The 14,721-nt window shown below is 46.9% G+C and overlaps 1 protein-coding gene across 4 annotated transcripts in view; it reads left to right on the forward strand.

The window, feature by feature from the left end:
* TTLL10 (tubulin tyrosine ligase like 10) overlaps nucleotides 1-14,721 on the forward strand; it is a 388,939-nt gene that overhangs the window by 67,320 nt on the left and 306,898 nt on the right. For all 4 annotated transcript variants that reach the window (XM_063943164.1, XM_063943155.1, XM_063943157.1 and 1 more), the window contains exon 2: nucleotides 677-1,083. In XM_063943164.1, coding sequence (XP_063799234.1) covers nucleotides 717-1,083 — 367 coding nt within the window. In that variant the 5' untranslated portion in view covers nucleotides 677-716. The remainder of the gene's footprint in view (nucleotides 1-676; nucleotides 1,084-14,721) is intronic.

Genomic DNA, 14,721 nt, shown 5'->3' on the forward strand with positions numbered 1-14,721 from the left:
ATTAAGGGGGAGATGTACTAAGCGGTGAAAAGAATGGAGAAGTAAGCTACTGGTGAAGTTGCCCATGGCAACCAATCAGCTTTGAAGTAAAATTTCTAATTTGCATACTATAAAATTATACAGAGCAGTTTCTTGGTTGCCATGGGCAACTTCTCCACTGACTCGCTTCTCTGCTCTTTTCACTGCTTAGTGCATCTCCCCCTGATGAGTCCTTTCTCTTTCTGCATGATGTCCAGCGGGGGAGGGGGGGAGCGATCGCACTCTCCACTGCCCGCCGGATCTGCCACTCTCGCTCCCCATATGCTGTGTGCACACCCGCTTTCTGGCTGCACATAAAATGTCAATTTTAACATTTTATAAGGAGGGGGCCTGGCCACACAGGGCCCAGCGGAGCTGTCGGCACCCCTGACTACATGTACCCAATTCAAGAGGACCACTAAATATAACCATAATACAAATTATATTACAATAGTAAAAGCTTAATTTGAAAAGCAAATGTTGACCAGTCTGTATATTTCATAAATAAAATGCACTGTTGTTGTTTTTTTAAACCAGTTTAATTGAACACTTTCATTTTGTACAGAGCTACAAAGCCACATAAATAAGTGTGTTCATGTTGTGAGTGACCATTATATCTGTAAGATACACATACTGTACATGTGCTTTTTCTCTACAGAGAAATGTCATTGCAGCCTATTGCATAGCCAAAATGACCGATGATCACGACTGAAATACATCCGCAATCTCACAAAATGCAGTTAAAAAACAGCCCAACTGAGTCACAGCACAGGCGGTGTGATACATCAAACCAGGTTCCAGAGCCAGCGGAAATAAAGCAACATGGAATACAAAGTATGACAAACGATACAGATGTGAAAGAAAGGACGCAACCTGCAACTGACGTTAGCAATGAAGATAGACAGGGAGATGCTCTTTCCCCAGAAAAGAGTCCTACTGAGCCCTCAAGCAAACGGAGACTGAGAAAGATCTCAACTTGTTCAAGAAAAGCAGCTTTATCAGCAAGAGGCAAAAAGAGATGTCAGTTCGGCACAGGTTCACAGGTTCTACCCAGTATGTCCAAAGGTGAAACCTCATAATATTATTACAGATAGAATATTTTGTGTATCATAAAATAGGTTACTCTGCAGATTCATAAAATGTAAATCACCAGCGCTCTGGCATAGAAATAGTGGCAATAGTATCCTAAGAATATGACTGTCTCCATAGTTTGTGCATTGATAGGAATAAACCACTAATGAGGGCACTATGGGGGTAATTCCAAGTTGATCGCAGCAGGATTTTTGTTAGCAATTGGGCAAAACCATGTGCACTGCAGGGGGGGGGCAGATATAACATGTGCAGAGAGAGTTAGATTTGGGTGGGGTGTGTTCAATCTGCAATCTAATTTGCAGTGTAAAAATAAAGCAGCCAGTATTTACCCTGCACAGAAATAAAATAACCCACCCAAATCTAACTCTTTCTGCACATGTTATATCTGCCTCCCCTGCAGTGCACATGGTTTTGCCCAATTGCTATCAAAAATCCTGCTGCGATCAACTTGGAATTACCCCCAATAAGCCAATGGACATAATACTGCCCTAATACTGCAATGTTTAAAATTGACACTGTTTGCCCATGGCCTTAATATATTGAATTATTTACCCCTTTCACATTGAGCGTCTGACCCGAGATATTGCCAGGGCAACTTGGGTCCTTGGTGTAAAAAGGTAAATGTGGGTTTTGTGCCCCGGGAGTTCAACCCTGGTCGATTCCTGGGACGGACTCAGATAAGCTGCAGTGTGAAAGTCACAACCCAGGTTATCTCAGAATCAGAATAATCTTTATTGGCAAGTATATCGGTACATAATACACAAGGAAATTGTTTCCGATAACCACAGCTCTCAGACAGATAAAAAGAAAGAGAAAAGGAAGAAAAAAAGAAAACAACAACGTGACATAAACATAGAGAAGGGAACATAACGGATTCTTGAATACATGGTTTGAGTGCGAAAATTAATAGACTGAGCAAGTGTTGAGTTGACCAAGATAGTCGCTTGGGGAAAGAAACTGTTCCTGTGTCTAGCAGTTCTCACGAGCCACAGGCTGTATCGCCTTCCAGATGGCAGCTGCCGGAACAGGTGATGAGCGGGGTTGGAGTGGTCATCGATAATCCTTTCCGGCCGTTTCCTAACCCTAGCCCGGTAGATATCCTCGTTTGCCGGGAGATTTGTCCCTATGATTTTTTTCCGCTGTCCTTACTATTCATTGTAGTCTATTCCTGTCGTGAGTTGAGGCCAAGCCAAACCACAATATTATTGAGGTGCAGAGAACAGATTGTATGGTTGCCGAGTAGAAGAGGATCAGAAGTTCCTGCGGCAGATTGAGCTTCCATAGTTGGCGTAGGAAGTACAGTCTTTGTTGTGCTTTTCCCGCAATGCGCTCTATGTTAGTCTTCTATCTCAGATCCTTGGCGATCGTGGAGCCTAAAAATCTGAAGGATTGAAGGATTCTACCACAGCTACTGTCCGCCATTGTGAGTGGAGAATGTGTAGGGGGAAGCTTCCTAAAATCAACGATCATCTCAACCGTTATCGATGTATTTAGCTGAAGATTGTTTGTACTGCACCAGGTAGTTAGCCGCTCGACCTCCCTTCTATAAGCGGACTCCTCTCCGTCCGTAATAAGTCCAATCAGCGTGGTGTCGTCGGCGAATCTAACCCAGGTTACGTTTAAAAGCTACTGATTGACTGTGTATGGAGAGGCCCACCTCAAGGGAGTGACATGCAGAGCAGACTTGGGTGCAGTGTAAAGGCGACGACCAGGGATAACCCGGGTCCAATGTGCAGTGAGAAAGTGGTGAGAAAGCAGCTGTGACACGGCTATAAACTGTGTTCACTTTACCCATATCGGACCTGAAAGGGGTAATTATTAGTCACCTTGGTAAACTCCCTGGACTGCAAGTGGTTTCTATAAGCCTCTGTGCAGGGACAGCCCTAGGAATGCTGGGATGCTAGGTCATGTCTGGCCAACCTGTGGCTTTCCAACTGTTGCTAAACTACAAGTCCCAGCATACCCACCCAAGGATCAGCTGAAAGCCAATGCTTTCGCTATCAATTCACTATCAATTCCACTAATAAGAAAAGTTTAATAGTAGATGAAAAATGAAAAAAAAAAAGAATAAAATTGAAAACTGTTAGCTATTAAAAAATGTTTTCTTCAAATAAATCTGCATTTTTTTTAATTATTTTTTTCTGCTATCACCATTTCATGTCTCCCAACCATCCTACTTTTGAATGGTCAGTCTCTATTTGGGATGACTCTACCGCTATATGACAAACAGGATGTTGGTTCCAATTTGCAGGAAGGTTGGGAGTTATCACCCACTCCTAAAACATTCTTGTGGTTTTACTTAAAACACCAACCAAATCATGGCTGTGGGGGTTATTCAGATCGGATTGCAAATTCTGCTAGAAAGCAGAATTTGCAATCCGTTCTTTTGCATGCTGGGGGCTACCCATTGCAGGGCAAGGCCACCCAGTATGCTTAATGGCGGCCACCAGCTGTGACTGCAATTTACATTGTGGTCGCAGTAATCGTGAACGACCCCATGCAGCCGCAGTTAGGCCATTTTTCCAGTCGGAGCAGCTGGGTGTGATGTCACGCAGCCACCCCGAAAACACGGCCTACCCCACCCCCATTTTCCCCAAGTCAGCCGCATAAGCGTTCACACCCGCTGCAACCTAAACGCATTTGTCAGTCATGCTCACGTAGGACGGTACCTGCGTGTGCGCACTGCCGCCAAGGACAGGGATATTGCGGTTGCATCACTTAGCGATGCAACCTGAATAAACCCCCAATGCAGGCCCCATGCTACCCGCTCAGCAAGGGGAGGCAGAGCAGGTAGGCACTAGGCTGGAGAGGCACTCTCCCTGCTCTGCATCCCTGCTGCTGCGCCGCCCTGTCCCCAGTGACAGGCAGCGGCAATGAAGTAGCCTCCACCCCAGGCTCCCCCCCTCTGGTGACAGTGTTATAGAAACACTGAAAAGTGGGCAGAACTATACGGGTGAAGGGGGTGGGGCTACATGGGGGGAGGGCAGTGACGTGCGGTGGGGTGAGGCAGAGCCTTTCCTGTCATACTAACATTTGTGCCAGAGTTTTGACTGTATAAAGTATATGAAAAATACAAAGATATGTTTGAAATATCTTCTCTGTATTATTCTAATCATTTTTATAGCTAAAACTCTGGAGTAAAAAGTCTATGGCAGTGCCTCACCTGATGACCTTTTCTGCACTTCTCAGATCAAAACTCACCAAATTTCCAGAAGTTTATACTGCTGCCCCTGTGTATATTGTCCAGATGTACCCTTTAGAGATGAGCGCCTGAAATTTTTCGGGTTTTGTGTTTTGGTTTTGGGTACGGTTCCGCGGCCGTGTTTTGGGTTCGAACGCGTTTTGGCAAAACCTCACCGAATTATTTTTGTCGGATTCGGGTGTGTTTTGGATTCGGGTGTTTTTTTCCAAAAACACTAAAAAACAGCTTAAATCATAGAATTTGGGGGTCATTTTGATCCCAAAGTATTATTAACCTCAAAAACCATAATTTACACTCATTTTCAGTCTATTCTGAATACCTCACACCTCACAATATTATTTTTAGTCCTAAAATTTGCACCGAGGTCGCTGTGTGAGTAAGATAAGCGACCCTAGTGGCCGACACAAACACCGGGCCCATCTAGGAGTGGCACTGCAGTGTCACGCAGGATGTCCCTTCCAAAAAACCCTCCCCAAACAGCACATGACGCAAAGAAAAAAAGAGGCGCAATGAGGTAGCTGTGTGAGTAAGATTAGCGACCCTAGTGGCCGACACAAACACCGGGCCCATCTAGGAGTGGCACTGCAGTGTCACGCAGGATGGCCCTTCCAAAAAACCCTTCCCCAAACAGCACATGACGCAAAGAAAAAAAGAGGCGCAATGAGGTAGCTGTGTGAGTAAGATTAGCGACCCTAGTGGCCGACACAAACACCGGGCCCATCTAGGAGTGGCACTGCAGTGTCACGCAGGATGGCCCTTCCAAAAAACCCTCCCCAAACAGCACATGACGCAAAGAAAAAAAGAGGCGCAATGAGGTAGCTGACTGTGTGAGTAAGATTAGCGACCCTAGTGGCCGACACAAACACCGGGCCCATCTAGGAGTGGCACTGCAGTGTCACGCAGGATGTCCCTTCCAAAAAACCCTCCCCAAACAGCACATGACGCAAAGAAAAAAAGAGGCGCAATGAGGTAGCTGTGTGAGTAAGATTAGCGACCCTAGTGGCCGACACAAACACCGGGCCCATCTAGGAGTGGCACTGCAGTGTCACGCAGGATGTCCCTTCCAAAAAACCCTCCCCAATCAGCACATGATGCAAAGAAAAAGAAAAGAAAAAAGAGGTGCAAGATGGAATTATCCTTGGGCCCTCCCACCCACCCTTATGTTGTATAAACAAAACAGGACATGCACACTTTAACCAACCCATCATTTCAGTGACAGGGTCTGCCACACGACTGTGACTGATATGACGGGTTGGTTTGGACCCCCCCCAAAAAAGAAGCAATTAATCTCTCCTTGCACAAACTGGCTCTACAGAGGCAAGATGTCCACCTCATCTTCACCCTCCGATATATCACCGTGTACATCCCCCTCCTCACAGATTATCAATTCGTCCCCACTGGAATCCACCATCTCAGCTCCCTGTGTACTTTGTGGAGGCAATTGCTGCTGGTCAATGTCTCCGCGGAGGAATTGATTATAATTCATTTTAATGAACATCATCTTCTCCACATTTTCTGGATGTAACCTCGTACGCCGATTGCTGACAAGGTGAGCGGCGGCACTAAACACTCTTTCGGAGTACACACTTGTGGGAGGGCAACTTAGGTAGAATAAAGCCAGTTTGTGCAAGGGCCTCCAAATTGCCTCTTTTTCCTGCCAGTATAAGTACGGACTGTGTGACGTGCCTACTTGGATGCGGTCACTCATATAATCCTCCACCATTCTATCAATGTTGAGAGAATCATATGCAGTGACAGTAGACGACATGTCCGTAATCGTTGGCAGGTCCTTCAGTCCGGACCAGATGTCAGCATCAGCAGTCGCTCCAGACTGCCCTGCATCACCGCCAGCGGGTGGGCTCGGAATTCTGAGCCTTTTCCTCGCACCCCCAGTTGCGGGAGAATGTGAAGGAGGAGATGTTGACAGGTCGCGTTCCGCTTGACTTGACAATTTTGTCACCAGCAGGTCTTTCAACCCCAGCAGACCTGTGTCTGCCGGAAAGAGAGATCCAAGGTAGGCTTTAAATCTAGGATCGAGCACGGTGGCCAAAATGTAGTGCTCTGATTTCAACAGATTGACCACCCGTGAATCCTTGTTAAGCGAATTAAGGGCTGCATCCACAAGTCCCACATGCCTAGCGGAATCGCTCCGTGTTAGCTCCTTCTTCAATGCCTCCAGCTTCTTCTGCAAAAGCCTGATGAGGGGAATGACCTGACTCAGGCTGGCAGTGTCTGAACTGACTTCACGTGTGGCAAGTTCAAAGGGCATCAGAACCTTGCACAACGTTGAAATCATTCTCCACTGCACTTGAGACAGGTGCATTCCATCTCCTATATCGTGCTCAATTGTATAGGCTTGAATGGCCTTTTGCTGCTCCTCCAACCTCTGAAGCATATAGAGGGTTGAATTCCACCTCGTTACCACTTCTTGCTTCAGATGATGGCAGGGCAGGTTCAGTAGTTTTTGGTGGTGCTCCAGTCTTCTGTACGTGGTGCCTGTACGCCGAAAGTGTCCCGCAATTTTTCTGGCCACCGACAGCATCTCTTGCACGCCCCTGTCGTTTTTTAAAAAATTCTGCACCACCAAATTCAAGGTATGTGCAAAACATGGGACGTGCTGGAATTTGCCCATATTTAATGCACACACAATATTGCTGGCGTTGTCCGATGCCACAAATCCACAGGAGAGTCCAATTGGGGTAAGCCATTCCGCGATGATCTTCCTCAGTTGCCGTAAGAGGTTTTCAGCTGTGTGCGTATTCTGGAAAGCGGTGATACAAAGCGTAGCCTGCCTAGGAAAGAGTTGGCGTTTGCGAGATGCTGCTACTGGTGCCGCCGCTGCTGTTCTTGCGGCGGGAGTCCATACATCTACCCAGTGGGCTGTCACAGTCATATAGTCCTGACCCTGCCCTGCTCCACTTGTCCACATGTCCGTGGTTAAGTGGACATTGGGTACAACTGCATTTTTTAGGAGACTGGTGAGTCTTTTTCTGACGTCCGTGTACATTCTCGGTATCGCCTGCCTAGAGAAGTGGAACCTAGATGGTATTTGGTAACGGGGGCACACTGCCTCAATAAATTGTCTAGTTCCCTGTGAACTAACGGCGGATACCGGACGCACGTCTAACACCAACATAGTTGTCAAGGACTCAGTTATCCGCTTTGCAGTAGGATGACTGCTGTGATATTTCATCTTCCTCGCAAAGGACTGTTGAACAGTCAATTGCTTACTGGAAGTAGTACAAGTGGGCTTACGACTTCCCCTCTGGGATGACCATCGACTCCCAGCGGCAACAACAGCAGCGCCAGCAGCAGTAGGCGTTACACGCAAGGATGCATCGGAGGAATCCCAGGCAGGAGAGGACTCGTCAGACTTGCCAGTGACATGGCCTGCAGGACTATTGGCATTCCTGGGGAAGGAGGAAATTGACACTGAGGGAGTTGGTGGGGTGGTTTGCGTGAGCTTGGTTACAAGAGGAAGGGATTTACTGGTCAGTGGACTGCTTCCGCTGTCACCCAAAGTTTTTGAACTTGTCACTGACTTATTATGAATGCGCTGCAGGTGACGTATAAGGGAGGATGTTCCGAGGTGGTTAACGTCCTTACCCCTACTTATTACAGCTTGACAAAGGGAACACACGGCTTGACACCTGTTGTCCGCATTTCTGGTGAAATACCTCCACACCGAAGAGCTGATTTTTTTGGTATTTTCACCTGGCATGTCAACGGCCATATTCCTCCCACGGACAACAGGTGTCTCCCCGGGTGCCTGACTTAAACAAACCACCTCACCATCAGAATCCTCCTGGTCAATTTCCTCCCCAGCGCCAGCAACACCCATATCCTCCTCATCCTGGTGTACTTCAACACTGACATCTTCAATCTGACTATCAGGAACTGGACTGCGGGTGCTCCTTCCAGCACTTGCAGGGGGCATGCAAATAGTGGAAGGCGCATGCTCTTCACGTCCAGTGTTGGGAAGGTCAGGCATCGCAAACGACACAATTGGACTCTCCTTGTGGATTTGGGATTTCAAAGAACGCACAGTTCTTTGCGGTGCTTTTGCCAGCTTGAGTCTTTTCAGTTTTCTAGCGAGAGGCTGAGTGCTTCCATCCTCATGTGAAGCTGAACCACTAGCCATGAACATAGGCCAGGGCCTCAGCCGTTCCTTGCCACTCCGTGTGGTAAATGGCATATTGGCAAGTTTACGCTTCTCCTCCGACAATTTTATTTTAGGTTTTGGAGTCCTTTTTTTTCTGATATTTGGTGTTTTGGATTTGACATGCTCTGTACTATGACATTGGGCATCGGCCTTGGCAGACGACGTTGCTGGCATTTCATCGTCTCGGCCATGACTAGTGGCAGCAGCTTCAGCACGAGGTGGAAGTGGATCTTGATCTTTCCCTAATTTTGGAACCTCAACTTTTTTGTTCTCCATATTTTATAGGCAGAACTAAAAGGCACCTCAGGTAAACAATGGAGATGGATGGATTGGATACTAGTATACAATTATGGACGGACTGCCACGGTTAGGTGGTATAAAAAAACCACGGTTAGGTGGTATATATTATAATAATAATACAATTATGGATGGACGGACTGCCTGCCGACTGCCGACACAGAGGTAGCCACAGCCGTGAACTACCGCACTGTACACTGGTTGATAAAGAGATAGTAGTATACTCGTAACAACTAGTATGACACTATGACGACGGTATAAAGAATGAAAAAAAAAACCACGGTTAGGTGGTATATATTATAATAATAATACAATTATGGATGGACGGACTGCCTGCCGACTGCCGACACAGAGGTAGCCACAGCCGTGAACTACCGCACTGTACACTGGTTGATAAAGAGATAGTAGTATACTCGTAACAACTAGTATGACACTATGACGACGGTATAAAGAATGCAAAAAAAACCACAGTTAGGTGGTATATATTATAATAATAATACAATTATGGATGGACGGACTGCCTGCCGACTGCCGACACAGAGGTAGCCACAGCCGTGAACTACCGCACTGTACACTGGTTGATAAAGAGATAGTAGTATACTCGTAACAACTAGTATGACACTATGACGGTATAAAGAATGAAAAAAAAACCACGGTTAGGTGGTATATATTATAATAATAATACAATTATGGATGGACGGACTGCCTGCCGACTGCCGACACAGAGGTAGCCACAGCCGTGAACTACCGCACTGTACACTGGTTGATAAAGAGATAGTAGTATACTCGTAATAATTAGGATGACACTATGACGGTATAAAGAATGAAAAAAAAACCACGGTTAGGTGGTAGGTATATAATAATAAATAATACAATTCTGGTCGGACGGACTGCCTGCCGTGTGCCGACACAGAGGTAGCCACAGCCGTGAACTACCGCACTGTACACTGGTTGATAAAGAGATAGTAGTATACTCGTAACAATTAGGATGACACTATGACGGTATAAAGAATGAAAAAAAAACCACGGTTAGGTGGTAGGTATATAATAATAAATAATACAATTCTGGTCGGACGGACTGCCTGCCGTGTGCCGACACAGAGGTAGCCACAGCCGTGAACTACCGCACTGTACACTGGTTGATAAAGAGATAGTAGTATACTCGTAACAATTAGGATGACACTATGACGGTATAAAGAATGAAAAAAAAACCACGGTTAGGTGGTAGGTATATAATAATAAATAATACAATTCTGGTCGGACGGACTGCCTGCCGTGTGCCGACACAGAGGTAGCCACAGCCGTGAACTACCGCACTGTACACTGGTTGATAAAGAGATAGTAGTATACTCGTAACAATTAGGATGACACTATGACGGTATAAAGAATGAAAAAAAAACCACGGTTAGGTGGTAGGTATATAATAATAAATAATACAATTCTGGTCGGACGGACTGCCTGCCGTGTGCCGACACAGAGGTAGCCACAGCCGTGAACTACCGCACTGTACACTGGTTGATAAAGAGATAGTAGTATACTCGTAACAATTAGGATGACACTATGACGGTATAAAGAATGAAAAAAAAACCACGGTTAGGTGGTAGGTATATAATAATAAATAATACAATTCTGGTCGGACGGACTGCCTGCCGTGTGCCGACACAGAGGTAGCCACAGCCGTGAACTACCGCACTGTACTGTGTCTGCTGCTAATATAGACTGGTTGATATTTAAAGAGATATTAGTAGTATACAACAATACTATACTGGTGTCCCCAGTGACAGGCAGCGGCAATGAAGTAGCCTCCACCCCAGGCTCCCCCCCTCTGGTGACAGTGTTATAGAAACACTGAAAAGTGGGCAGAACTATACGGGTGAAGGGGGTGGGGCTACATGGGGGGAGGGCAGTGACGTGCGGTGGGGTGAGGCAGAGCCTTTCCTGTCATACTAACATTTGTGCCAGAGTTTTGACTGTATAAAGTATATGAAAAATACAAAGATATGTTTGAAATATCTTCTCTGTATTATTCTAATCATTTTTATAGCTAAAACTCTGGAGTAAAAAGTCTATGGCAGTGCCTCACCTGATGACCTTTTCTGCACTTCTCAGATCAAAACTCACCAAATTTCCAGAAGTTTATACTGCTGCCCCTGTGTATATTGTCCAGATGTACCCTTTAGAGATGAGCGCCTGAAATTTTTCGGGTTTTGTGTTTTGGTTTTGGGTTCGGTTCCGCGGCCGTGTTTTGGGTTCGAACGCGTTTTGGCAAAACCTCACCGAATTATTTTTGTCGGATTCGGGTGTGTTTTGGATTCGGGTGTTTTTTTCCAAAAACACTAAAAAACAGCTTAAATCATAGAATTTGGGGGTCATTTTGATCCCAAAGTATTATTAACCTCAAAAACCATAATTTACACTCATTTTCAGTCTATTCTGAATACCTCACACCTCACAATATTATTTTTAGTCCTAAAATTTGCACCGAGGTCGCTGTGTGAGTAAGATAAGCGACCCTAGTGGCCGACACAAACACCGGGCCCATCTAGGAGTGGCACTGCAGTGTCACGCAGGATGTCCCTTCCAAAAAACCCTCCCCAAACAGCACATGACGCAAAGAAAAAAAGAGGCGCAATGAGGTAGCTGTGTGAGTAAGATTAGCGACCCTAGTGGCCGACACAAACACCGGGCCCATCTAGGAGTGGCACTGCAGTGTCACGCAGGATGGCCCTTCCAAAAAACCCTCCCCAAACAGCACATGACGCAAAGAAAAAAAGAGGCGCAATGAGGTAGCTGTGTGAGTAAGATTAGCGACCCTAGTGGCCGACACAAACACCGGGCCCATCTAGGAGTGGCACTGCAGTGTCACGCAGGATGGCCCTTCCAAAAAACCCTCCCCAAACAGCACATGACGCAAAGAAAAAAAGAGGCGCAATGAGGTAGCTGACTGTGTGAGTAAGATTAGCGACCCTAGTGGCCGACACAAACACCGGGCCCATCTAGGAGTGGCACTGCAGTGTCACGCAGGATGTCCCTTCCAAAAAACCCTCCCCAAACAGCACATGACGCAAAGAAAAAAAGAGGCGCAATGAGGTAGCTGTGTGAGTAAGATTAGCGACCCTAGTGGCCGACACAAACACCGGGCCCATCTAGGAGTGGCACTGCAGTGTCACGCAGGATGTCCCTTCCAAAAAACCCTCCCCAATCAGCACATGATGCAAAGAAAAAGAAAAGAAAAAAGAGGTGCAAGATGGAATTATCCTTGGGCCCTCCCACCCACCCTTATGTTGTATAAACAAAACAGGACATGCACACTTTAACCAACCCATCATTTCAGTGACAGGGTCTGCCACACGACTGTGACTGATATGACGGGTTGGTTTGGACCCCCCCCAAAAAAGAAGCAATTAATCTCTCCTTGCACAAACTGGCTCTACAGAGGCAAGATGTCCACCTCATCTTCACCCTCCGATATATCACCGTGTACATCCCCCTCCTCACAGATTATCAATTCGTCCCCACTGGAATCCACCATCTCAGCTCCCTGTGTACTTTGTGGAGGCAATTGCTGCTGGTCAATGTCTCCGCGGAGGAATTGATTATAATTCATTTTAATGAACATCATCTTCTCCACATTTTCTGGATGTAACCTCGTACGCCGATTGCTGACAAGGTGAGCGGCGGCACTAAACACTCTTTCGGAGTACACACTTGTGGGAGGGCAACTTAGGTAGAATAAAGCCAGTTTGTGCAAGGGCCTCCAAATTGCCTCTTTTTCCTGCCAGTATAAGTACGGACTGTGTGACGTGCCTACTTGGATGCGGTCACTCATATAATCCTCCACCATTCTATCAATGTTGAGAGAATCATATGCAGTGACAGTAGACGACATGTCCGTAATCGTTGGCAGGTCCTTCAGTCCGGACCAGATGTCAGCATCAGCAGTCGCTCCAGACTGCCCTGCATCACCGCCAGCGGGTGGGCTCGGAATTCTGAGCCTTTTCCTCGCACCCCCAGTTGCGGGAGAATGTGAAGGAGGAGATGTTGACAGGTCGCGTTCCGCTTGACTTGACAATTTTGTCACCAGCAGGTCTTTCAACCCCAGCAGACCTGTGTCTGCCGGAAAGAGAGATCCAAGGTAGGCTTTAAATCTAGGATCGAGCACGGTGGCCAAAATGTAGTGCTCTGATTTCAACAGATTGACCACCCGTGAATCCTTGTTAAGCGAATTAAGGGCTGCATCCACAAGTCCCACATGCCTAGCGGAATCGCTCCGTGTTAGCTCCTTCTTCAATGCCTCCAGCTTCTTCTGCAAAAGCCTGATGAGGGGAATGACCTGACTCAGGCTGGCAGTGTCTGAACTGACTTCACGTGTGGCAAGTTCAAAGGGCATCAGAACCTTGCACAACGTTGAAATCATTCTCCACTGCACTTGAGACAGGTGCATTCCATCTCCTATATCGTGCTCAATTGTATAGGCTTGAATGGCCTTTTGCTGCTCCTCCAACCTCTGAAGCATATAGAGGGTTGAATTCCACCTCGTTACCACTTCTTGCTTCAGATGATGGCAGGGCAGGTTCAGTAGTTTTTGGTGGTGCTCCAGTCTTCTGTACGTGGTGCCTGTACGCCGAAAGTGTCCCGCAATTTTTCTGGCCACCGACAGCATCTCTTGCACGCCCCTGTCGTTTTTTAAAAAATTCTGCACCACCAAATTCAAGGTATGTGCAAAACATGGGACGTGCTGGAATTTGCCCATATTTAATGCACACACAATATTGCTGGCGTTGTCCGATGCCACAAATCCACAGGAGAGTCCAATTGGGGTAAGCCATTCCGCGATGATCTTCCTCAGTTGCCGTAAGAGGTTTTCAGCTGTGTGCGTATTCTGGAAAGCGGTGATACAAAGCGTAGCCTGCCTAGGAAAGAGTTGGCGTTTGCGAGATGCTGCTACTGGTGCCGCCGCTGCTGTTCTTGCGGCGGGAGTCCATACATCTACCCAGTGGGCTGTCACAGTCATATAGTCCTGACCCTGCCCTGCTCCACTTGTCCACATGTCCGTGGTTAAGTGGACATTGGGTACAACTGCATTTTTTAGGAGACTGGTGAGTCTTTTTCTGACGTCCGTGTACATTCTCGGTATCGCCTGCCTAGAGAAGTGGAACCTAGATGGTATTTGGTAACGGGGGCACACTGCCTCAATAAATTGTCTAGTTCCCTGTGAACTAACGGCGGATACCGGACGCACGTCTAACACCAACATAGTTGTCAAGGACTCAGTTATCCGCTTTGCAGTAGGATGACTGCTGTGATATTTCATCTTCCTCGCAAAGGACTGTTGAACAGTCAATTGCTTACTGGAAGTAGTACAAGTGGGCTTACGACTTCCCCTCTGGGATGACCATCGACTCCCAGCGGCAACAACAGCAGCGCCAGCAGCAGTAGGCGTTACACGCAAGGATGCATCGGAGGAATCCCAGGCAGGAGAGGACTCGTCAGACTTGCCAGTGACATGGCCTGCAGGACTATTGGCATTCCTGGGGAAGGAGGAAATTGACACTGAGGGAGTTGGTGGGGTGGTTTGCGTGAGCTTGGTTACAAGAGGAAGGGATTTACTGGTCAGTGGACTGCTTCCGCTGTCACCCAAAGTTTTTGAACTTGTCACTGACTTATTATGAATGCGCTGCAGGTGACGTATAAGGGAGGATGTTCCGAGGTGGTTAACGTCCTTACCCCTACTTATTACAGCTTGACAAAGGGAACACACGGCTTGACACCTGTTGTCCGCATTTCTGGTGAAATACCTCCACACCGAAGAGCTGATTTTTTTGGTATTTTCACCTGGCATGTCAACGGCCATATTCCTCCCACGGACAACAGGTGTCTCCCCGGGTGCCTGACTTAAACAAACCACCTCACCATCAGAATCCTCCTGGTCAATTTCCTCCCCAGCGCC

Source organism: Pseudophryne corroboree, chromosome 10, assembly GCF_028390025.1.
Source record: "Pseudophryne corroboree isolate aPseCor3 chromosome 10, aPseCor3.hap2, whole genome shotgun sequence".
NCBI lineage: Eukaryota > Metazoa > Chordata > Amphibia > Anura > Myobatrachidae > Pseudophryne > Pseudophryne corroboree.